This window comes from Mirounga leonina, unplaced genomic scaffold (assembly GCF_011800145.1).
Source record: "Mirounga leonina isolate KUSES-001 unplaced genomic scaffold, KU_Mleo_1.0 Mir_357, whole genome shotgun sequence".
Taxonomy (NCBI): Eukaryota; Metazoa; Chordata; class Mammalia; order Carnivora; family Phocidae; genus Mirounga; species Mirounga leonina.
Window position 1 is genome coordinate 8,980,467 of NW_023270702.1, and position 24,466 is coordinate 9,004,932.

Sequence of the window (24,466 nt, forward strand, 5' to 3'; positions counted from 1 at the left end):
AAAGAAAGAAAGAAAGAAAGAAAGAAAGAAAGAAAGAAAGAAAGAAATGCAAAATAAAAAGATCTCATATATTGGGATGTAAAACCACTCAGCCATTTTATTTATTTTAAAGATTTTACTTATTTATTTGAGAGAGAGCACAAGCAGGGGTAGGAGCAGAGGGAGGGAGAAGCAGACTTCCCGCTGAGTGGGGAGCTCTACACGGGCGATCCCAGGACTCTGGGATCATGACCTGAGCCATAAGAGGTTTAACCAGCTGAGCCACCCAGGTGAGCCCCCCATTCAGCCATTTTATTTTATTTATTTTTATGGTTTTTATTTATTTATTTGACAGAGAGAGAGAGAGTGCGCATAAGCAGGGGGAGTAGCAGGCAGAGGGAGAAGCAGGCTCCCGCTGAGCAAGGAGCCCAATGTGGGGCTTGATCCCAGGACCCCGGAATCATGACCTAAACCAAAGGCAGACACATAACCAACTGAGCCACCCAGGCGACCCCTATTCAGCCATTTTAAACACATATCTTCATAATGAAGAATGCTATTCCTCTTGAATATGAATCAAAAGAAAAAATTAAGAGTTCAGATGGCATCTCTTTCTGTCTGTGGCCCTACTGAATAAGACTGGACTTACTGAGAATTTTCTGTTGACGTTCAATTCCCTCCTGCTCTGAACTGAATATTCCTAGTGTCAACACATGTTCACCAGACTGGATCTGCTTTCCCTATATTAGACCTATCAGCAGTCACAGGTGTAAAATCTACAGGCATAGGATAGATTTAAAGCACAGGAAACTATCACATAATATACCACGATCTTTACCTATATTTTTACTCTCTCACCCTAGAGCTAGCATATCCATGCATTTAGGTCAATCCCCAAAATTCAATGCAGTGAATAAGCATCATTATTTCTACTGAGTACAGTTAACTTCTAGGATACTTGTTGTCTATTAACCAGTCATTCCTTTCCCTTCTCTGTACTTCTAATGTGACCTTATGGACCATATAATCTAAGAATGTGTATATTCCACGTATATTGTAATTTCTGCTTATACTCTAAGTAAAATTTATAATTAACAAACTAAAAAGAAATAATCATTGTTGGGCTCATACATGATTGGGCCATAAAAGTATATTGTTCTTGCATGGGGATGAAAATTTCTAACTCTCGGGGTTGTAGCAAGGGGACCATGAAATCATGTGAATGTACTGTGTAAAATGTTAAATACTGACACATTTTTTTTTAAAGATTTTATTTATTTATTCATGAGAGACAGAGAGAGAGAGAGAGAGGCAGAGGGAGAAGCAGGCTCCCAAGGAGCAGGGAGCCCGATGGCAGGACTTGATCCCAGGACCCTGGGATCACGACCTGAGCCGAAGGCAGATGCTCAACCATCTGAGCCACCCAGGCGCCCAAATACTGACACATTTAACATTCAATGATAACAGCACAACTAAAACGTATTTACTGTTAGTGAATGCTTTATATACATTAACTCATTTAATCAATGCAACAACTCTATAGGATCAGTATTACACATTTAATTTTATTTATTTTAAAGATTTTATTTATTTATTTGACAGAGAGAGACACAGCGAGAGAAAGAACACAAGCAGGGGGAGTGGGAGAGGGAGAAGCAGGCTTCCCGCTGAGCAGGGAGCCCGATGTGGGGCTCTGGGATCATGACCTGAGCAGAAGGCAGACACTTAACGACTGAGCCACCCAGGCGCCCCGTATTACACATTTTAAAAATAAGGATACTAAGGTTTAGAGAAGATACATAACTTCTCATCACTATAGAGCTACTAAGTGGCTGAATAAGGAAGGATTCAAACCCAGGTAGTGTGGCCCTAGAGTCAGACTGTATCATCTCTCTGTACGATGTTACTATTACTAGTACATTCTATTTGATCCAACAGAGACACTAACAACTGTCTCCAAAGCAGTGCCTTGCTTTGAATGGTTAGGTAAGATCTGCATTGAGTTTACATACTGAGTAACTAAAGATGACTGACACGTGCTGATATCAATGATCCCAGTACTTCGTCAATGTGGGTCAAGTTTCAGGACTCTGACATGTCAAGTAACATGGAGAACTATTCATTTGTTGGTACTTTGGGAATTATTCTTTCACTTCCATTAGAAGACTAGTATTTCAATCTTCATCTTTAGAGATCAAGGAGTAATTCACATGATAATTTACGTTTAATATCACCATGAGTAAGTCAATGTGTCCGCTTTTTTAAAAAATTTTATTTATTTATTTGTTTGTTTGTTTATTTAGAGAGTGAGAGCTGGGGTGAGGGAGAGGGAGAGAGAGCATCTCAAGCAGATTCCTCACTGAGCATAAAGCCTGACACGGGCGGGGTGGGGTGGGGGGGTGGGCCTCGATCTCACGACGCTGAGATCACAACCTGAGTGGAAATCAAGAGTCAGACACTCAACCTACTGAGCCACCCAGGCGTCCCAATGTGTCCACTTTTTAATAAGACCATTCTGTTTGTGAGAAGTCATGTAAAAAGTACCAAAATGAGTTTTATTAAAGCCTTAACTCTTTTCTGTCTTATTAGATTGAAGTTCTTGTACTAGCACAGTGGAGGATACTGCAACAGCCAACCCAGCTTTCTCCTTTGCTAACAGAAAACTTAACCTGATATTGTTTGGAAGGCCATGTGCCCAGCCCCGAGACAAAGCAAGACTCGAATGAGCACTTCGAGGCATTAGTCTCTTTGTCAACAGTCTAAGGGTGGGCAAAACCATCACAGTCCTCTTTGCCAGTGAATGGCCAAGAGTGAGGCATGTGACCCAGGCCTGGCCAATGAGATGTCGTTACAGCAATAGAAGCAAATTCTTATATAAGCTTATTAAGAGCAAGTTGTCTCAGAGGCTTCTCCTTATCAAAGAAGAGAACTGAAAGAAGGCACTTTGCTGCTGCCCCTTCCCTTCTGCTTGGAAATCTGTAGTGAGGACAGATGCTTGGTGAAATGGCAGCCATCCTGTGACCACAAGAAAACACTGCTGATACATTAAGGATGGCAAGACAAAAACTCAGATAGAACCTGGACCACTGATGCATTATTAAACCACTAAACAACTACAGAGGCTTCCAATCAGACTTACTCTTATATGAAATAGTTAAATGTTTTATGTTTTAAGCCACAATTAATTATGCTGTTAGCGTTTGAAAGCATCTCAACACAATTCCTTGGTTGGCGGGTATATTCTGCATAGCAAACTGATGAGTATTGCCCAAAGAGGACATAATCTGTGGAAGGATATAATCTGAAATGTATTATGCTTTTATTCTACTGGTCAAACTTAAAAGCATCTTAATAATATTATTTAGTGTATACTTTTCCTCTTTTAAAGCTACGAACTTTTGGGATGCCTGGATGGATCAGCCAGTTAAGTGTCTGCCTTTGGCTCAGGTCATGATCCCAGAGTCCCGAGATGGAGTCATGCATTCGGCTCCCTGCTTATCAAGGAGTCTGCTTCTCCCTCTGCTCCTCACCCTGCTTGTGCGCGCTCTCTCTCTCTCCCCCACCCACAGATAAATAAAATCTTAAAAAACAATAAAGCTACCTAGCTTCCTTTTTCCTTCTAAAAATGACAAAAAATAATACACTGATTAAAAAGAGTGACATGTGTCTCCTCAAGCTTTTCACATGTTAACTGGAACATCACAATAAAGAAACATAATTCTCCCAATTACAATTAGGTGAGGGAAGTATTTAATAACAGGGAATAATGTCCATTCTCTATTAAGAAAAAAAGTCAGATTACAGAAAAATATAGTATGAACTCTATGATAATATTTTTGTTAAAAAGAAAAACAGAAATGGACAGAAAGAGTTTTAAAAAGGTTTGCACCAAAATGTTAGTGTTTATCTCAAGGTAAAATTTATTTTCTTATTTTTGCTTATCTGTGGTTTCTTAAATTTTCTACAATGTTATTTAAAACTTACTTGCTCCAGGCCTATTCATTGAAAGAAGAAACTACAACTGAGTGAAGTTTATTGCTTTTAAAAATATTTCTGTGACAGTACGTCTTTGCACTATCAAAATAAATCCTAATACTCTCTACATAAGTAAAATCGTCAGGAAAAAAACAAAGGTCCTAAGTTTATCTCCATAATTCTAGGCCTCTGTGTGCATACAATTAAATTGATAAAGTAAAGGGCGCCTGGGTGGCTCAGACGGTTGAGCGTCTGCCTTCGGCTCAGGTCATGATCCCAGGGTCCTGGGATCGAGTCCTGCATCGGGCCCCCTGCTCCTTGGGAGCCTGCTTCTCCCTCTGCTTCTCTCTCTCTCTCTGTCTCTCATGAATAAATAAATAAAATCTTTAAAAAAAAATTCATAAAGTAAAACAATATATACATCAATTTCAGGAAGGACAGTAGAAACAGTAAACCTTTAAACTCAGCTGAACTCATGAGAAAACAAGAGTGTTACTGTTCATCTTCACATGAAAAACAATTTAAGCTACCTTTTTTTAAAAAAAAAATTTTATTTATTTATTTGACAGAGAAAGAGAGAGAGCGTGCGCGCTCAAGCAGGGGGGAGGGGTAGAGGGAGAAGCAGAAGCAGGCTCCTAGCTGAGCAGGGAGCCCGATGTGGGGCTTCATCCCAGGACCCTGGGATCATGACCTGAGCCGAAGGCAGACGCTTAACTGACTGAGCCACCCAGGAGCCCAATTTAAGCTAACTTCTAAAGACAACTGGCAAGCTATTGATGGTCTGGCCCCAGATCAATGAAAACATAATTTATAGGATACTCTAGGAAAGCTACTATATTCCAAATATCCTAGACTTTGCATATAAAAAAGACAGTTGGAGCTGTTATACTGTAGCTACCTAAGGAAAACAGCTTCAATCTATTACAGCCCATCTACATATGACAAGCTATAAACGGAAGAAAGAGCCTATGTATTCTTTCCACTAAGTGAAATTTAATCCTGGAAGGGGCATCCAGTTGCACCACGTTTTGTCATTTACTGTCCTCCACTGTGGGAAGGGAGGACAAGCACAATTTACCGGCTTCCCAGCCCCGACACCTCGTCCCTCCAACATCACTGAGAAAAGAAGGGACCTCAGGACACCAAATGCTTTGTGGGGAAGAAATATTCTCCACAGAAAGTAAGTCAGATGATGAACTCTTAGATCTCTGAGGCCAACCATGCGATTCTTTAGCCATGATAGAATTCTCAAAAACATGGTAATCTTTTTTTTTTTTCCAGTTTGTTTCATGTAGTTTTCCACTGTGAATATTATTTCATCTAGGCAATGCCAGTTCTGAAAAACAGCTGTCTGGTTTGCCTGAATTACTCACATGAAATAACATCCACCATCTGAGCCCAGCCATCAGTTACAGTGCACTGACCACTTCTTGTCACAGCAGAACTAAAGAAGAGATTAGCATCAACATTTGTTTGATTAAAAAAAAAAAAAAAGCCCAATAATTAGTAGAGGTTTATTTTTTAATTCACCATAATGTTCCTATTATACAGCATTAAAATTGAAGCTTATTTTCAAAATAAATGTAAATATTTATCAAGCATGTACAGTATGCAAAAATTTGTCTGAATGTTTAAGCTTATCAAACGTTTATAATGTGAGGGCCACGTGGGTGGCTCAGTCAGTTAAGCGTCTGCCTTGGGCTCAGGTCATGATCCCAGGGTCCTGGGATTGAGCCCTGCATCGGGCTCCCTGCTCAGTGGGGAGTCTGCCTCTCCCTCTACCCCTCCCCCCTGCCTGTACTCTCTGGCTCTGTCAAATAAATAAATGAATAATCTTTAAAAAAAAAGTGTATAATGTGAAAAATTTTGTTTTAATGTTTTAAAAAGTCAAATACAATCATATAGCCCTTACTCTCTCCTGGCAGGAATTGCATCTACATATCCACAGAGATTGTGCTAGTCAGAACATTTTATGCTTAGTAAATTGTAATTTGGATATTAAGCTGATATAAGCACATTGCTCTAGAATATGAAACTATGCTTTATTTGGGGGTGGTTTTCAAAATTTAAAAAAAATAAATCTCTATAGTAGGAGAAGGCTTCCTTAAAAAAAAATTACCTGAAAGGAGATAAATATACATTTTCTTCTTAGGTGACAAAAAGAAAGTCACAAATGTTTAGTAGATTAAATTTTTAAATTTACTTCAAGAAAAATTATCTTTTGAGGAAATAACACTCTTAAAAATAATCAAGTCTAATAAACCTGAAGCATAGTAAATGTCCAATATTTTCCTTAGTACTTAATATTCTTTTTTGCTCCTCTAGGACATTTCTACCTATCGTTTTTGTTTTTTTGTTTTTTTGCATCCAGAAAGAATATTTAAGTTGTCAATAGCTTAAGAGCAGAACTTTTTCTAAATTTACAGAAATGATAGGACCAAAAGATCATCAGATCATTTACAGAGATCTTTAAAAACTGTATCCCATTATGATTTGGAACCATTCTCCTCCAACCTCCCTTTCCTCTCTCCTGTGCCCTTCTGTTTGCTGGCTGAGACAATGGAGAGGAAAAGACTAATGTGAAATGGCAGCTCTTCCTAAACACTGGTAACATAAAAACAAAACAAAATACTACTTTTCCTGTATTCAAATGGCAATCCCCCATCTTTTTCTAAGAGGAAGTCCAGAAGAAGCAAGAGTTCAAAGCCATGCCCAAGACTGATAAGATCTCCTCTACAAAGCAGTCCCGTAAAAAAGCTCTGTCACACTCTTCTTAACCTCATCCCTGGGACTTCGCACCAATATACACCAGGTTCTCTGGATCTACACAGCATGGCCTCTGGACTAACCCTTCACAGAGAAAAACAAAATCCTTCTAGCTCCTCCAAAGGAGATACGATCTTTCCAGGCATTCCACAATTCTGGAAATATTTGTTAATGATGAATTCCAGGTATGTGTACAGCATCTGTTCCAGATGCCACAAGGTCCCTGAGCCAATTATCCTATTCATTTTTTTCTCTCTAGGGACAGGTTTATGTTTAATCTTTTATCTCTATTAGATTAGATGACTCTTGTCTCTGGGGAAACTTTGCCCTATTAGATAACATTCCGGAAGCCCATGCATAAAAGTTGTAATGTTAAAGTCAAATTAATTGTCTTTTATCTCCGCTCCCCACTACCCCGCCCCGCTTAAAGATGTACAACCCCTTCCTACTAAAGAATAATTAAACTGTATAATTTACAATTGGAGAAAGTGGAGGAAATTTATTGTAACATCAATAGTATGGCTCATCTCTACCTTAATCTGAGAAAATTTATTGAAGGAAGATTGTGCAATTCAATGTCCACAAACTGTGTTTCTGTTTAACTATGTTGCCTTTTTAAATGTTTATTTAAAAATGCATTAGTTTAAAAAAAGTGTTTGTTACCTGGTATCAAATACACCATTGTAAAATGCAACTTTTATTATAAAAACAGTAAATACGTTATAGTTAATGCAAAAAAAATTGAAAAGACCACATGCATAATCACACCACTCATACATACTCAGAATATAACATAAAAAAGATTATAGAAAACTAGAAGAGCAAAAGGAGACATAACTACCATTTTACCATCTTGATACAACTATCTTTTACCATTTGGGTATTATTTTCTTCCTGATCTTTGTTCCTGTGCATACAGTCCTACCCAACCCTCACTGTAGGTAAGTCTTTTGACTTCTTTCTGATTAGAGTAGATGGACTGAGTGTCTAGAAAAGGACTAATAATCCCCAACAATGAACACAGTCCCACTAAAAATTAGTCATGATAAGTTAATACCTTTTCCTCTTAAAAATAAAATTAGAAGAAGAGAATGCGTATGTTTATTATTGTTTCAATAAGGCACTGGACAGTGTCCCATGATTCACTTAAGGACAATATAAAGTGTACTGGATGATAAATCAGATACATTTGAAAATGAATGAATATGGGGCGCCGGGGTGGCTCAGTCGTTAAGCATCTGCCTTCGGCTCGGGTCATGATCCCGGGGTCCTGGGATCGAGCCCCGCATCGGGCTCCCTGCTCCGCGGGAAGCCTGCTTCTCCCTCTCCCACTCCCGCTGCTTGTGTTCCCTCTCTCGCTGTATCTCTCTCTGTCAAATAAATAAAATCTTTAAAAAAAAAAAAAAAAAAATGAATAGGCTTGAGTATCCATACAAATATGTATTTGTCCATTTAACACACATAGAGTGCAACTATGTGCCAAATTCTGATAGGCACTGATTTCAAAGCTAGAAGAAAAAATACTCATCTATTTATGAGTCAAGTAGTGCCTGCAAACCACAAAGGAAGACCCAGTGGATTTTGATGGGTGGGGAGGAAAAAGGATTTTTAATTTGCATTTGAATAGAGAGCCTGGGTCGAGGGCTACTTCAATACATAACACTAGGAAGGTGCTTTGGAGCCAGATTTTAAATGGCCTTTCAAACCAACCAAAACAATTTGGACTTGTCATATAGACAGTGGGAAACCACAGAAGGTGGGATCTGTGACTTCGTGCTGAGAGACTAGGGAGACAATAGAGGGAGGAAAGTGAGTGAGGAGACAAAAAGCAAGGCGGGGCCTGAAGCAGAACAGTGGCAATGGCCATGAGCCAAAAGAAATGAACCGAGGGCCAGATCACGCAGCACTTATGAATTAGAGGTGAGGAGGAAGGGGAGGGAAACAAGGGTGTCGAAAAGAGTGATATCTTGTCCCGAAGCAGGCAACAAAGGAAGTAGGGCAAATGGGAAGAAGTTCAGTTTGTGAAATCAATGGTCTGAGAAGACAAACCCAAAAAATGTATGATGGAATCAGCATGATACAGAGCAGTACTTGCTAAGGCAAGTCTAACAATTACCTGGGAAGACTTTTCACGGCACCTGGCACCTCCATACTCCTACTGACATACTCATTCTGAATCTCTGACAAGAAGCCCGCTCATGTGTATTCTGAAGAGAAACCACCTCCTCTAAATGAGTCTTGCCAAAATACCTGTTTAAGGTCCTGTTCAAGGACATAGCACGGTTCTCGAATTTTTTTAACCCCAAACTACCCTCATCAGTAGAAAAAGAACTCAATAATTACAAAGAACTAGAGAAGAACCAAGTACCAACAAAAATGATGTCACCACAAACAGTATCAGCAATCGCAATATACAGGTTCAAAAAAGGATTTCTGCAAATGCGACTGCATGAGCAGTAATTGAAAACTGCTACAACTCAAGATAACCCTGGTGGTTCTCTGATAAGAGTCCTTAAAATTTCCAGAATGTCATATGTACAATAGGAGCTTTGTAATGTTCCAAAGGACCACAAGGCTGACCTTCCAGTAGATTAAAATTATAATTCCCTCCTCCCCCACCATTATTCTCTAATACAGACTTGCTCATTTTAACATATATGTACCAAGCTTTAAAAAATTGATTAGCAGTTTCCTAGTCGGTCACATTGAAATGTCCAAACCAAAAGCATGGGGGTCCTAATTTTTTATTTTTCAGATGCGTCCATGTGGATTACCAGTGGGCTGCAAATAATATATGAGAAATGGCTTAGAAAAGAAAGCCTAAAGAGGGCGTAATAGCAATTTTCAAACGCATACACGATGGGCATGTGGAAGCGGGAATTAAACACAGGTAGAGTTGGCACTAGGACTAATGGAGGAATAACAGAGGGACACAACTTTCAGGTCAACATGTAGAACAGCCTCAACAATCGGAGCCACCCCCAGTGGAAGGGGGCTTCTTAAGAAAGTCCTCAGGTTCTGACAGTAGATGACCAAGTTAAAAAAGAAATTGCTTTACCCTGTTAGGAAAGTAGTCCTAATGAACACAACACACATGGAAATTCTATCTATAATCTTCTCTGCAGTCAAGAAAACATAGTTTAAGATACACTGAGATGTTCTGAATTCTTAACAAACAGAAGCCATATAGGTTAGTGCCATTGATTCTTTTATTGTGGAATGTGACATGTTTTTTAGAGCCATCGATTGAATAAAAATATTGATAAAAATGTTTACGGAATTTCAGATTCACTGGGCATCATTCAATAAAGCAGGTAAATCTGTCCGCACATCATTAAGTATTTACTTTAACTAGCTAATCCTCATCTTATTTATTCTATCTCTGTTAAGAAATTAATTCAGCTTATAATGACAAAATTTAAACGTGTCAGGCAGTACATAGATTTTGAACCTTCTTTTAGAAGGATATGAGCAAAAGGTGTGAAGCACACTCCTATAATGTAGAAAATTCCATGAAACTATCTGTGTTTTCTGATTATGCGTCACGATGTCCCTAGACCTCTTACTCATCTCCTACTTTCATGTCAGTACTAAGTGTTATTCTCTTCGTGGGGCCATTTTTCATGAGTGCAGAATTTCTACACTTCATAAAAATTCCTACCTACAGGACAATAAGAGAAAGCCCAACATAACCGCTCTGACAAATAAATGCTTCTCAAATTTGACCTCAGAAAAATTTTTAAAAATGCTTCATTTCCTGGACCTTCGGGTCATTTTCCACGTTAAAACTGCTACTGTTAAAACCACAGATTCCAAGTATCTACAACACTAGGTCTGAAAGAAGAATTTCTCTACAGTTGATATGGGCCTAGGGGGACAGTCCACTTACAACTTAAGTATTTATTAGCTTAGAGATTAGATATAAAACACCTCTAATAGCACGGCACACTTCATCTGTGCTGCCATCACAAAGAGGGGTGCAACCTGCCCACTGCCATGCAAACTCCAGGCCCGGATGGGGAGCTGCTGTAACCTCAGAAGTTCTCCAGGAGAAATTCGAAACTGGTCCCCTGTGCATGGAGACTGAAGGAAGAGGCCAGACTTGTATGTGGCAGATTTAATAAGCAAGGGAATTTACATACGGGGCTTGTCTTCAGAGACCACAACACGAGCTGATCTCTACACCTGCGTACCAGAATCTTAAGAGTTGGTACAAAGGCCTTCACAGGGCTCAGTCACGTATATAGTCCAGATGGTCTCTATAACACAGTACTCTCTCAAGGATGCTTCCTTGAAGTGGTTTCTAGCAGGGGAACAATGGGAAGAACATACATCTCAAAAACAAGGGAGGGGATGAGGATCCTCCAAATGCCCAGGTCCAGCTTGAGGGTCAACAGGCGGTCATGCGCTCTCGATGACCTCCTTCAACAGGAGCTAAGAGAGGAAGGAATAAGCATGTGGACGAAAAGCTCCCCTATCCCCTGGGAACCCCTAATGGACTTCCTTGTCTCAAGAATGAGAAAATTGGGAACCTTAAAGAAAGGACTCCACTTTAGTTTCCCCACCACGAGCCCACTGCGATTCCGGTACATAAGAGAAAACCGATGTGTGATACTCCCTTATTTTACTTCACTAAGAAACCACACAGCCATGCTTCTTTCATTGAAATTAAATATATATATATATATATACATATCTTTGAGCAATGACCAAAGCCTGACTTTGAAGAACAAACTTGGAAGTTCGTAACTCCAAAATTTTCAGCCACTATCATTTCACTCATTGATATAGTGGTTTTACCTTTAGCGTATGTAACACAATAGAGACACCATCACACTCTTGCTGAATAAATTATTAAATGAGATAATCTCAGGTGTTTTATAGGAAATAAATTAGTAATCAGCATCTATTCCCAGGACTGCCTTGATTTCACACCGTTTGTTACATGTGATGGAAGATAAAGCATAGCTTCTGAAAATGCTCCCAACATTCATGGTAGAGTTTGGCCCCCACACTTTCTTTTAAACCACATTTAGATTAACAATATTTTCTCTTGTTGGGATCTTGCAAATTACAGATTTCTTGACTGCAAATATAGATTTCTTGACAGCAAAGTTGAATGTCACACTTTTTCTTTTTCTTGTTTTTTCCCCTCAATGCCTATCTGTTGGTCGTGGCTCCTAGGTAACGGGCCTTTGTGTCTTATGTGGAGAACTGACTGCACAGCCATTTGGGGTTACCTCAGTTCTACAGGAATTTAATTATGATTCCTCCTTTTTCCTTTTGATGCCATAGAATATATGGTGCAGACAACAATAAAGGTATAATAAAAATTATATACAGTCCTGGACACTGGTCTAAGGACTTCATGTATAATAAATCGTCTAATTCTCACAATCTGCTAAAGTAGATTCCATCATTATCATCCCCAATACTATTATTATCATCTCTCCATTTAAAGATGAGGGAACTGAAGCAGAGGTGCTAATTAATCTGCTAGTGAGACAGTCACTCTGCTATGTGGTTCAACCAGGACTTGAACCCAGACACACTGGCTCCAGAGTCCATGTGCTTAACCACCATACTATAATACCACAGGGCATACTCCTCACCACACCTGTGAAAAACTGAAAAATAAATGCAAATAAGAGTCTAAAAATTTGCAGGAAGTCCAAGAGACAACTCCCTCTCTCTCCACACTGAAGCCCAGTCTCCAGGCTTTCTCTCCTCTCTCCCTTCCTCCCTGGGGCTGTTGACTTACAGGTTATTTATAAAGAGATAAGCACAGTTGTTTCCCTTAATTCAGAGGGTGATGGAAACTACATTTCTATTTCATATATTAAACTAGTTGCTAGAAGTCACTCTAGAGAAGAAATTATTCACGGCAAAGTTGTCATGCTGGACAAAAGCAAATATCCTTAATATATCCCAAGTGTAAGCAAATAATAGCTAACTAGGAAAGGCCAGTAGAGAGAACTTACAAAAGCAAATGGAAAATAAACCCAAGTATATTGTTTGGATCTCAATAGAAAACAAATAAATATAAATTAAAGCAATGGGATATCCCATTTTGCATGAACTTATCAAAGATTTTTATTTTTTAAAAGATTTTATTTATTTATTTTGAGAGAGAGAGAAAGAGAGAGAGAGCACAAGCAGGGGGTACAGCAGAGGCAGAGGGAGAAGCAGACTCCCTGCTGAGCAGGGACCCTGACACAGGGCCTCGATCCCAGGACCCCGGGATCATGACCTGACCTGAAGGCAGCTGCTTAACCGACTGAGCCACCCAGGCGCCCTATCAAAGTTTTTTAAAATGTGATCATCTTCAGTGCTAAGAAGGATATGAAAACTGTCCTTCCTTGCTGGAGTGCAAATTGGTTCTTCTTTTCTAGGCATCAACCAAGCTATAAATACTATAAACCTTAAAAGAGGTAATTCCCCGGGGCGCCTGGTGGCTCAGTCATTAAGCATCTGCCTTCGGCTCAGGTCATGATCCCAGGGTCCTGGGATCGAGCCCCGCGTCAGGCTCCCTGCTCCGCGGAGAGCCTGCTTCTCCCTCTCCCACTCCCCCTGCTTGTGTTCCCTCTCTGGCTGTGTCTCTCTCTGTCAGATAAATAAAATCTTAAAAAAAAAAGAGGTAATTCCCCTGCATGCTATAGTTTATATTTATACAAAGGAAATTATCAGATAAGTAAAAAAATTAATATACAATGATAATCAGAGGACTAGTTCTAATAGCAAAATCTTAGACACTTAACATGTTCAACAGTAAGGCAATGGTTACCTAAATTAATTTAGGTCCAAACAATACCAAACAATAAAATATATGGAAAATATACTTCTGGAGAGGTTTTAGTGGTATGTTTATAATGTAAAGAGGGAAATAAGCAACATAAAAATTGTAATGAGATGATGTATTAAATGTAAGGTGCCCAGTGCAGTCCCTGGCACGTAATAAGGAACTCAATCTGTAAATGGTATGCACTGAATGATCTAAAGTATATAAAAAACTTGGAAACAAAGCTGAAGGAAATGTGGCAAAAGAATAGCGGCTACCTCGGATAAGAATTAAAGATGTTTTATTCCCGCATCCTTACATTTTCTAATGCCTTCATGTCTTTGCCTATAATATTTCTTTCTGTAGAACGAGATAAAGAATTTAAAACTCACAAACAAAACAAATAAAAGTACTCTAATTCTTCACACTGCTGGAACAGACCTCAAAGAATAGGGACATCCCTGACCCACACATCTTTTTTTTTTTCCTTCTGTCAACAGTGGGTGACTATTTACCCTAGCTACTAAAACCTGCCTGGAGGTTTAGTGAGAGGAAAACCGGGTACAGGCAGCGCCAGGTGGATACAAATTCCCGGAGTTCCAGAAACAGGTTGAATGTATGAGGCTCGTGGAAGAGAAGCAAACAGAAAGCATGCTTTATAACAAAGGTTCCGAATCTGCGTGTCATCGCTTGCGACAAAACTGGAATTATGATAGAAGCAACATTAAAGGTGACGTGGTGTTCCCCACTTCTGAAAGTGTTGATAGATGAACACATAATATTCAGGAAATATTTCTTAATGATTAAGGTACTTATGTATCTATCTAGTTTAATGTTCACTACAACATTTATAGGTGTTTTTCATAGAGATCCTGGCCGGATGTGTTCAGGATCCCTTAGTGAAAATTTCTTAGAGGTACTTGGGAGATCCTTGACTAAAATCACAAGTTCCTTCCGTGTTTAACGTGCTGCAAGTGTTCAAGTGCATTGTTGATTGAGTATTTATTCCTATTCAAATGAGGGCTCCCTGCTCAGTGGGGAGCCTGCTTCTCCCTCTGCCTCCCCTCCTGCTCATGCTCTCTCTCAAATAAATAAATAAAATCTTAAAAAAAATAAAAAAGAATGCCTGCAATCAGTAAACAATTATGTACCAACTATTAGTATCATTACTCTAAAATAAAGAAAATCTACCCCACTTTTAAAGATCTTTAAGTCTGCCAAAAAGTCATAAAACTGAGAAGAAACCGTAGACATTGATATTTAAGTCCCTTTATTGAGCTTCCTTCCCTTTTATTGTAATGATAACCACTGCTAGTTCAGCTTTTAAATGCTTAACACATCCAAAGACTTTAATAGAAATCTCACACATTTAAAAAAAAAAAAGTTTCAGGCGTAAACCTTTTCAACTAGCCCCTATTTCTCCACTGAGCCTCCTAAAACAATATCATAAAATTCTCAACTTCAAAGCATTCAATTCCACTGAACTCACTACACCTTGAATGAGTCAATTACCCCAGTTAGAGTGGGTCAAGTATCTTAAAAGCTTTTACATTTTACTAACACCACCTTTCGAATAGAAGGAACAACTGGGCCTACAAGGCAAAAACAAAAACAAAAAAAAACAAAAAAACTTGAAGGTTTCGGCCATTACTAACTATATCAAAGATTTTTTAAATTTACTAATAATCGGGATAAATCCAAGTAGTGATCGGGATAAATCCAATTAATTAAACATTCAGTTTTTGTGGTTTTAAAATATTTATTAAAATCAAATTATTGGGGCACCTGGGTGGCTCAGTTGGTTAAGCGGCTGCCTTTGGCTCAGGTCATGATCCCAGGGTCCTGGGATCAAGTCTCACATCGGGCTCCCTGCTCAGTGGGGAGCCTGCTTCTGCTTCTCCCTCTCCCTCTGCCTGCCACTACCCCTGCTTGTGCTCTCTGTCAAATAAAAAAAATAAAATAAAATCTTAAAATCAAATTATTTAACTAGTTTTAAAAGGCAAGGGGCACCTGGGTGGCTCAGTCAGTTGAGGTGTTGATCTCAGGGTTCTGGGTTGAAGCCCTGTGTTTGGCTCCATGAAAAATTGACAAAAATCAATTAAATTGGGACCTGTTTTGCAGCAAATTTTAGAAGTATATGCAGCAAGATGCTCTTTGAATAGCAAGAAATAGAAAAGACATGGTCTATAATGGGGTATCGGTTTTCATTTTTTGAAAGTCACTTTAATGTCTTTATACATGTGTACTTTTCTAGGTAAATGCCTGTACCTCTCCTAACAAAATATATAATAAACATGCATTTCATGGGTTTTTTTCATAATCTTCAAAGAATGATGTATACTGCCTGTTAAGAGTTAATGAATTCAAAAGTGAATTAAAAAATTCAGCCTCAGAACTCAAAGGATCAATTAAAGAAACAAAACCAAACAAAACACTAGCTCCAAGGATGGGTGTTAATAAAGTTAAGGGTTGAACTAAAACATATGAAATGTATCTTTAAGAAATGGGGTTATACCTATTTCACTGAAAATATGTGATCATAAACCTAAATAAAAACAGTGAGATCGGGGCGCCTGGGTGGCTCAGTCATTAAGCATCTGCCTTTGGCTCAGGTCATGATCCCAGGGTCCTGGGATCGAGCCCCACGTCTGGCTCTTGGCTCGGCTGGGAGCCTGCTTCTCCCTCTTCCTCTGCCTCTCCCCTGCTCATGCTCTCTCTCTCTCTGTATCTCTCTGTCTCAGATGAAAAAAAAACAAAAACAAAAAACAAACAGTGAGATCCCCCAGCCCAAAATACATTGTCAATGATACTCCCCTAATCACATTGCAATTAGCTATAAAATTTTTAGAAAGAAAAATACTAAAATATGAAAATCTGGAGGAAATAAATTTTTGTTAAAGATTTTATTTATTTATTTGATAGAGAGAGAGAGACAGCAAGCACAAGTAGGCAGAGTGGCAGGCAGAGGGAGAGGAGAAGCAAACTCCCCACTGAACAGGAAGCCCAACCTGGGACTCGATCCCAGGACCCTGAGATCATGACCTGAGTCGAAGGCAGGCACTTAATGACTGAGCCACCCAGGCACCCCTGGAGGAAATAAAATTATTAGAAAACTATGAGTGTCCATCCAGCAAAATTGCTTGTAATTAGCATGTCTTATTCATCTCAGCAAAGGTAAGTGTAAATCTTTTTCACTTGTACATTTGGCGGGGGGGGGGGGGGGTGCAGACAGCTTTAAAGTTAAATTATAGAAAGTTCACAGTGAGTGACTGATTAAACAGAAGATTTTCCTAAAAATATTTGTCATTCCAATATACTAGGATAAAGAACCTTAAGACTAAAAATTTTGAGTGCTCAGTATAGAAATGAATCACAATAAACATATAAGCTTGAACTTAGATGTCCTACACGACCCAATGCTTTGGAATGGTTTTTGCTCAACAGGCCTAAAAGTACAAATTCATTTTTGACTCTAAAACAATAATTTTTTTTAAGAACTAATCTATTTCTAAAATAAAATGATTGGAAGTTAAATATAATTAGGGATGCTATTTAAATTCTATGAGTATGCCAAAAGTTACACATTTGTACCTGCCTGTTTACACAATCTGAAAAGAGATAAAGTTATGAACTTTAACATTTCAATAAAGCCATGTTATATTTTCAGGGTGCCTGGGTGGCTCAGTCAGTTAAGCATCTGCCTTCGGCTCAGGTCATGATCTCAGGGCCCTGGGATCAAGCCCCACATCTGGCTCCCTGCTTGGTGGGGAGTCTGCTTCTCCTTCTCCCTCTGCTCGTGCTCTTTCTCACTTGATCACTCTCTCTCTCAAATAAATAAATAAAACATCTTAAAAAAAAAAAGCCACGTTCTATTTTCATTCAGGTTTTCTAGTGTTATCAATAGAAATATCTATCTGTGGTATACATAGGTAACTTCTCTACGTAAATGCCTGTGCTCTTTTAACAAAGATAAGTGGAAAGTAAATGGGAGCAGGAAGACTTGAAGGTAGGGACTAGAAGACAGAACAGGTAAAGAGCTAAGGCCAAGTTTGTGGACTGTTGTCTGGTTCCTATTAATAAAGGGCAGCCCAGCTCACCTATGTCCATACATGAAAAATTAAGTGGATCATTGAGATGATGTTTACATAATTCATGTTAGAAAATACTTGGACCCTCCTCTTCCCCTAAGAGGCCTGAGGTGACCTCTGAAAATGCTTGTCCTCGAAACCCCTACAAAATCATACAAATCAAGAGGTTCAAATCTGCGTGTTCACTTTAGGAACACACGTGAAACTGCCCAGGCCATCAAGGGTATGCATATCCGAAAAGCCACCAAGTATCTGAAGGATGTCACTTTGCAGAAGCAGTGTGTGCCATTCTGTCGCTACAAAGGTGGAGTTGGTAGGTGTGCCCAGGCCAAACAGTGGGGCTGGACACAGGGCTGGTGGCCCAAGAAAAGTGCTGAATTTTTACTGCACATGCTTAAAAATCAGAGAGTAATGCTGAACTTAAGGGTTTAGATGTTGATTCTCTGGTCATTGAGCACATCCGGGTGAACAAAGTCCCCAAGATGCAGCATAGAACGTACAGGGCTCATGGCTGGATTAACCCACACATGAGCTCTCCTTGCCACACCTAGATGATCCTTACTGAAAAAGAGCTGGTTGTTCCTAAACCAGAAGAAGAGGTTGCACAGAAGAAAAAGATATCTCAGAAGAGACTGAAGAAACAAAAACTTATGGGCTGGGAGTAAATTCTGCATAGGATAAATGCAAATAAGAATAAAAAGAGAATGTTGGTTATCTATTATTAAACATATTTCAAGTATCCTCAAAAGAAAAAAAAATACTTGTACCTAAAATATCCAGATCACTGAAGCAAAGATGAATTCTTGAATTAACTGAATAGTGCCATACTCCTTCATTTTGCTTTGTTGGCTAAAGACTGACTAGATGGTTATTTTATGCCTTCCTAAGTATTTCTAAAAGTCTCCATCCCTCACCTCCAACCCCACAGCTTTTCCACTGTCTAACTTGAAAGAATCTTCTTTCAAGAAGTATGCAAAGCAACTCTTAGATCTGGAGTGGGTTCAGACACTGGAGTTAAATGACAATGTGATCCTGATACCCTAAGAATTATCATCATCTAACATTAAAAGCAACAAGCAACAAGCCTTCACAAAATTCAACCTTCAATTTAACAAAAGGCCCTATGTAAAAATTTTATCATCATATACTATTTATAACTAATGCAAATATAGGGATGGATAATATGATCATAAAATAATTTCCATTATCCCTGGGAATCCTAAAACACCAAGGACTGCACGAAAATACATCTTTTCTAAAAAGATACATAAAAGTTCAGATCATAGTTACCACACATTTCATTTTCTAACACCATAACATAGATCATATTTTTCTTCTCTGTACATTTTCTCAGTCTTCTCATTCTTAACCTAGTGCTATTAGGCCAATATCCCAGTGCTCTTTAAAATTTATTCAATGACATGCTAAATTCCTCACACTTAGGACTTTTCAATCCTAAAACTAATATGAACTGTGATTCCCCAAAGTGGCAAGAAACATGAGTATTATGTGGACATAGTATTTTCCTAGATAGCTGACCAAATCTGTAGTCGCTGTGGTGGCACTGATTAAATGAGACTCTGGCCTTTCCTGTTTCAGGAGAGCAGACTGCACTATTCTCCAGCCATTTTTCTTATAAACGAATATAGCAGATTTCAAGGATTTTAGGGATCCATTCAGAACAATTGTCACTACATGAGAAACAACAGCTTAATACTCTGCCTGCATTTTAAAAGTTTGACATGCCTTATGATGCTATATTTTGAGTAAAATACTAAGTCAGGCTTATAATGTTCTTAAATACAGAAACTGTACCTCATGTTACTTTCTGAGCCTCACATATAACAATGTACAATTCCTTTTAAATAGTGTTTCTTCTAATTTTTGTCTTAGTAAAAACAAATTTGCGGATAAAAAGGTTTTCTTGGGTAGTATTTAATCTTAAAAATTCCTACACTATCCTGTAGACCCTAAAATACAGAACACAAAATGTAAACAATAAAAGCCTTATAACCAATAAATACCTCAGTGGGGGTAGTGGAGAAAGTCAGAAAAATATACAAAGCATTGAAAGGCTGGATACGTGAAGGATGCCAGAGGGGAGCAGGGGAGGGCTTGACGAGGTTCTAGGCAAGCCCTGTGATGACGTCACCTCACAGCCATAATGTTACAGCAGTCAGCACAGGCCTCCTCTTTTCCTATTGGTGAACACCCTGTCAGCCGACATCAGAAGATAATCATCATTGGCCAGACAATTACAACTGGAGCGACTAACTAGCATCCACCGCTGTTAGCACGAACCTGGCAGGCTGCTGAAAGAGAAGGCAGAGCCCAGCTGCCTTTCTCACTCAGTGAATTTTATGTCACCTTGCCTGACCAGTCACTATGTGATTTCGCTTCCTGGCTAGCAGCACTTATAAATTAAGTCAGCTATTAGTGGCCATAACAGGTCAAGGCGAGACATCTCCTTAAGGGACAAAATGCCTTTCTTTTCAATGTTGTAAAATCACAGACAGGGCTTTTCAGTGTAAAATTGGAAGTCAAAAATGCTACTGAGCTAGAAGCAAGCATTTTTTCTCTACCTCTACCTCATCTAATAAAGTCCTATTTACCGGATAACATTACCGGAGATATTTTTAACTTGCCGTGTAGTTTCAAGATGAGGTCTCAGGAGGATTCTCCAAGGAAATATATTTATGACTTTGCATTCATTTCAACTGTTGCTCTATTATACATGAAACTATTTGCTAGAAAATTAAAAAGGTCTATGTACCTATCCTGTGTTTAGAACAATGAGTATAGGGTTAATCATTTAAGGCAGCAATAAGCCTGATAAACTTGCCACAGTTGAACACTTTAGTGTTTACACAAATACCACTCCAAAATAAGGGGACCATAACGTTTATATGTAATAAGGTAATGAATATGGAATATAGGATATGGCTAATAAACTACTCTTACTTAAGGTTCTCTTAAATAATGCTACGGAGCGCACAGACAGCATACTGACAAAACAACACTCCTGGCCTTTCTCACAATTCTTCAAAGGACCGGGTAGCTCTTTTTTGAGAGAGAAGTTATAATTCTCTACATTAACAAGCTTTGTCTGAGGCCCTAAGACATTCTTAAGGACAAGTGCAAATGACTGCTCAAAAGACAGAGTAGATGCTTCACAATATTGTGTTTGTCGTCCAGAAGCTATTTCAAACCATTTTGTAAAGGTAAAGCTTTGGTTTCCTAAACTTCCCCTGCCCCCAAGAGGGTTTAAGCCTTGGTTATGGAGCTCCCTACTCCTGTTAAGAAGGGAAAGAAAAAAGAAAATCGTTTTCTTACGCACCTTGGTCGAGACTTTTTGCTGTTGGGATTTTGGTGGGGAAGGCTTAGAAAATTGGACCCCCAGGATACCGGGAGAGATGCACCCCCTCTGGAATAGGGGATAAAAAGGAGAAAGCAAGACAATTAAGGTCGGGGAGACCTGCAAGGAAAGAGAAACAGCCAGTAGAGCTTTTTGACTGCAAAAGGCAAGCTAAAAAAATAGGGTCAACAAAGAAAAAGTCAGGAAGGGAAAAATCCCAGTACGTGCCTATGACATAGCATTCAAACTCAGGGGGAGGCCAAATATGTTAAACTTCAGGTATTAACAGGTAGACCTGGCAATAAAATGGGCACCAGTAATCATTTTAACTCACTGGATAAGCATCTTCCCCAGCATCTGCCATGTACAAAGCTCTCTTCAGCGTGCTCCGCATGAGACAAGAACCATGCCCTAAAGAGCTGACGGTCTGGAAGGAAGGAGGCACCGGCAGACATGTAAAAATTCATGCATATAAATAAAAGCTAGGAAAGATGTTGCCAGAAGAACGGTCCCTAAAGAACTAGAAGGAATACAGTGATGAGAGCTCAACAGGAGAAAAGAACTTGGCGCATTTTTGCCATTTTCGGTGCCGGTGAGGGCAAGGCCCTGTCTGGCTCATTGTGTACTTGTTGAGTGAATGCATAAAAGAGGCGGGAAACGGTTACCTGGCCTCAGAGAAAAGGCAACCGGTAAAGAAGAGGCACTATCGATCGCGGCGGTGCAAGGGAGGGTTGGCCGACCGTGAATGGGGGCAGCCAAGGCGAGGGGACGCCGGCTCCAGAAAGGCAGGTTCAATAAAGGTGCACCAAGCTGAAGACAAGGGAGGCTAGAAAACAGCACACAGCGCTCATGGGGGAAGAAGATGGGCTCGAGTGGGGTGGCAAGAGAACCGGACAAACAGCTGCAGAGATCCGGCCGCTCAGGGGGCCCGCCTGGCAGCCCCGAGCGCCCGCGGCCTCGGGCCCCCGCCCCCGCCCCGCCTTCAGCACCACCCTCTAGGCGGGAGGAGGAAGTGCCTCCGGAGAAGGTCCCCAGGCCGCAGGGCCCCGAGAGGGGTCGGCCTCCCCAGGCGCCAAAGGCCTCTCAATGTCTGCACTCCCACGGGATCGGGCCTCGAGGTGTACCACCACCTTCCGGACCCACCCTCGGCGCTCGCCGAACCCAGGAGGGGCCCCAGCCCCGCGCCCCAAGTGCCCGCCGCACTCCCAGGCTTCGGAGCGGATCGCGTCCGCCTGCTGGCTTCCGGCTCCGGCCAGACGCGGCTCTCGGGCCCCCAAACGCCCCGCACCCAGTGCAGTCCCCAGCCCAGCCGCAGCGGGCGTGAGCGCGCCGTGCCCTCCGCCCCCGCCCCCAACAGGCCGGGCCCAGCCCGCGCGCAGCGCGCAGGGGGCGGGCTCGGCCGGGCTACAGCCGCAAAGGGCCAGCGGGCCTCGGGCGGGCCAGCGGGACGGGAGGAGGCAGGCGCCGCGGCCAAGCCTTCAAGGGCCAGTCACAACTCCTGGGGACCGGAGGAAAGGAAGTTGAACCTCCCTCCACCAGCTCCGGCCCGCGGCACCCCCTCCCACCGTACCAGCCAGCCCCGGCCCCCCGCGCGCCCGCGTCTTTGGTTTCCCATTGATGAGAGGGGGGAGGGAAGGCAGGTCGTGACGGCGCGGGGCACGCGCGCTCGCGCACGCGGCGGCGGGCAGGACCCCTTGGCTCCGGAGAGCCCCTCAGTCCGACCCTCCCATCGAGCACCCAGGAGGCTGCAGGCCACTGCCCAGCTCCGGGGTGCGTTGAGCGTGCACTTTACTGATCGCCAGACCCGGGCTTAAGGAGAGGACCGGCATGTCTGCCACGGCAGCTCGGTCTACAAGAAGAGAGATGGGCACACCCTCCCTGTTAAATATTGCAAGGTGACACAGGATCGCCTCCCACACAGGGATTTTCAAAAGGACTGGCGGAGGGAACACACTAAACAAGCAAAACTCTTTCCCTATTAGAAGTTTGGGGAAGAGCCCCCAAGGACTCTGCAGACCGAGGGATTTTTGATCTCTGTCTCAACTCCAATCAACGGCTTCCTACTGAATTAGAACTGAGTGTGTCCAAAAGGCGTTTCCGTAAAACAGAAACTTAATAATGGCGTGGCTCCACTTGCTCGGGTTCATTCATTTTTATTACTGTTTTCATTGTCCCCTCCCCCTCCGCCCCCGCCTCTTAATGAAACCGGAAAGGGATCCGCGTGGGGAAAGGGGTCCAGGAAAGGAGAAATCCGGCCGGGGAGCAGCAGAGAGTAGGGCAATGAAGTAGGAGGGCTGCAAGGAGAAAGGAAGGACACGGGGGATGGAGAGAGGGCGAGGACCAGAGAGCGCAGGCGGGAGAGGGTTAAATGGAGCAGAAGCCTGGGTCCTTCCTCCACTGCCTTTCACACTCAGCTTGCGGGAGGCCAAGCTAGAAAACCCAAATCGAGATGAAAATCAGAAGGTAGCACAGGTAGGGAATCTGGACTGTAGCATCTCTCCCGCCTTCCGTGTCGCGCAGACATCTACTCTATATACTCATGTATGTTCCATGTTATATAATCTATGTTAAAGATGTATGTGTAGCCACGGTTCACACAGGGGCACTCACAGACCCACGCGCTTCATGCAGCCCCAGTGGTTCCTGCACCCGGGAGACCCGGGAACTCAGCGACCAGCTTCTCTGCTGCCTGCGATTCATCGCTCCATTCACGCCCCAGACAGAAAACACCGACATTAAGGCACAGCGGGAAGACGCGCAGGGCTCCCGGGAAGAGTATCACGCGAAACCATCACCTACCAGTTTTCCTGCATCCACTGGATGGCTTCATTCTCGTTGAACTGCTTTTCGAATTCATATTCTTGTAAAGTCAACACTGACATGTTCATTGGGGCTGATCTTCGGAGTCGCTATGTGTTCTCTACACAAAATAAAATAATCTGTAAAGCGCTTGATTTCGAATGCTCTCCTGTTTTCCCCACCCACCCCCCTAGGTCTTCCCCCGGCGGCTGGATCTCCGCGGGCCGGCCTCTCCCAGCCTCTCTCAGCTACATCCAGGGTTGAGCATTGCCTGTGCCACGGCTCCCAGGTCCTCGCTTCGGCGCTCTCCTCCTCCCGGCGTCCGCATCCACCGGCGGAGGAAATGAATGCCTTGCGGTCTTAGTGCCCGCACGTTTGTCCATCACCCTTTTTACTTGTCTACGGGGAAATCTCCTCCCCCTCGTGCGATCAGAAAATTAACCCTTTGCGAGAGAGAGAAAGCGAGACCTCTCGCCCTGAAGGGCAGTTTTGCTGACGCGAAGGTGACTAGGGGAGTGGAGGAAGGGTGACGAGAAGGAGGAAGCGGCCTCGAGGTCATTCACAATCCCCAATCCCAACCTCGTGGGCAGCCTAGCCTTGCCTCTGAACGTAGTTTCGGCTTGCCAGGCGCAGCCGTCAGGCGCGCGGACCTGCAAGCTTGGCTAGTAGGCGTTTAAGAAACAGTGAAACCTGCCCGCTCTTTCGCCAGGAGAACTCCAGGCAAAT

The 24,466-nt window shown here is 41.7% G+C and overlaps 1 protein-coding gene and 1 pseudogene across 2 annotated transcripts in view; one reads left to right on the forward strand and one right to left on the reverse strand.

Moving 5' to 3' along the window:
* Window positions 1-24,092, reverse strand: part of ELOVL6 (ELOVL fatty acid elongase 6) — a 128,208-nt gene extending 104,116 nt beyond the window's left edge. Inside the window, exons 1-2 of one of the 2 annotated variants that reach the window (XM_035030279.1) lie at window positions 24,012-24,092; window positions 23,741-23,861 (exon numbers count right to left, since the gene is read on the reverse strand). In XM_035030279.1, coding sequence (XP_034886170.1) covers window positions 23,741-23,829 — 89 coding nt within the window. In that variant the 5' untranslated portion in view covers window positions 23,830-23,861; window positions 24,012-24,092. Of the gene's footprint in view, window positions 1-20,923; window positions 21,011-23,740; window positions 23,862-24,011 lie in introns of those variants that run through there. The other variant, XM_035030280.1, reaches the window with a different exon arrangement.
* LOC118027094 lies at window positions 17,665-18,312 on the forward strand (annotated as a pseudogene).
* Window positions 24,093-24,466: the final 374 nt, after the last annotated feature.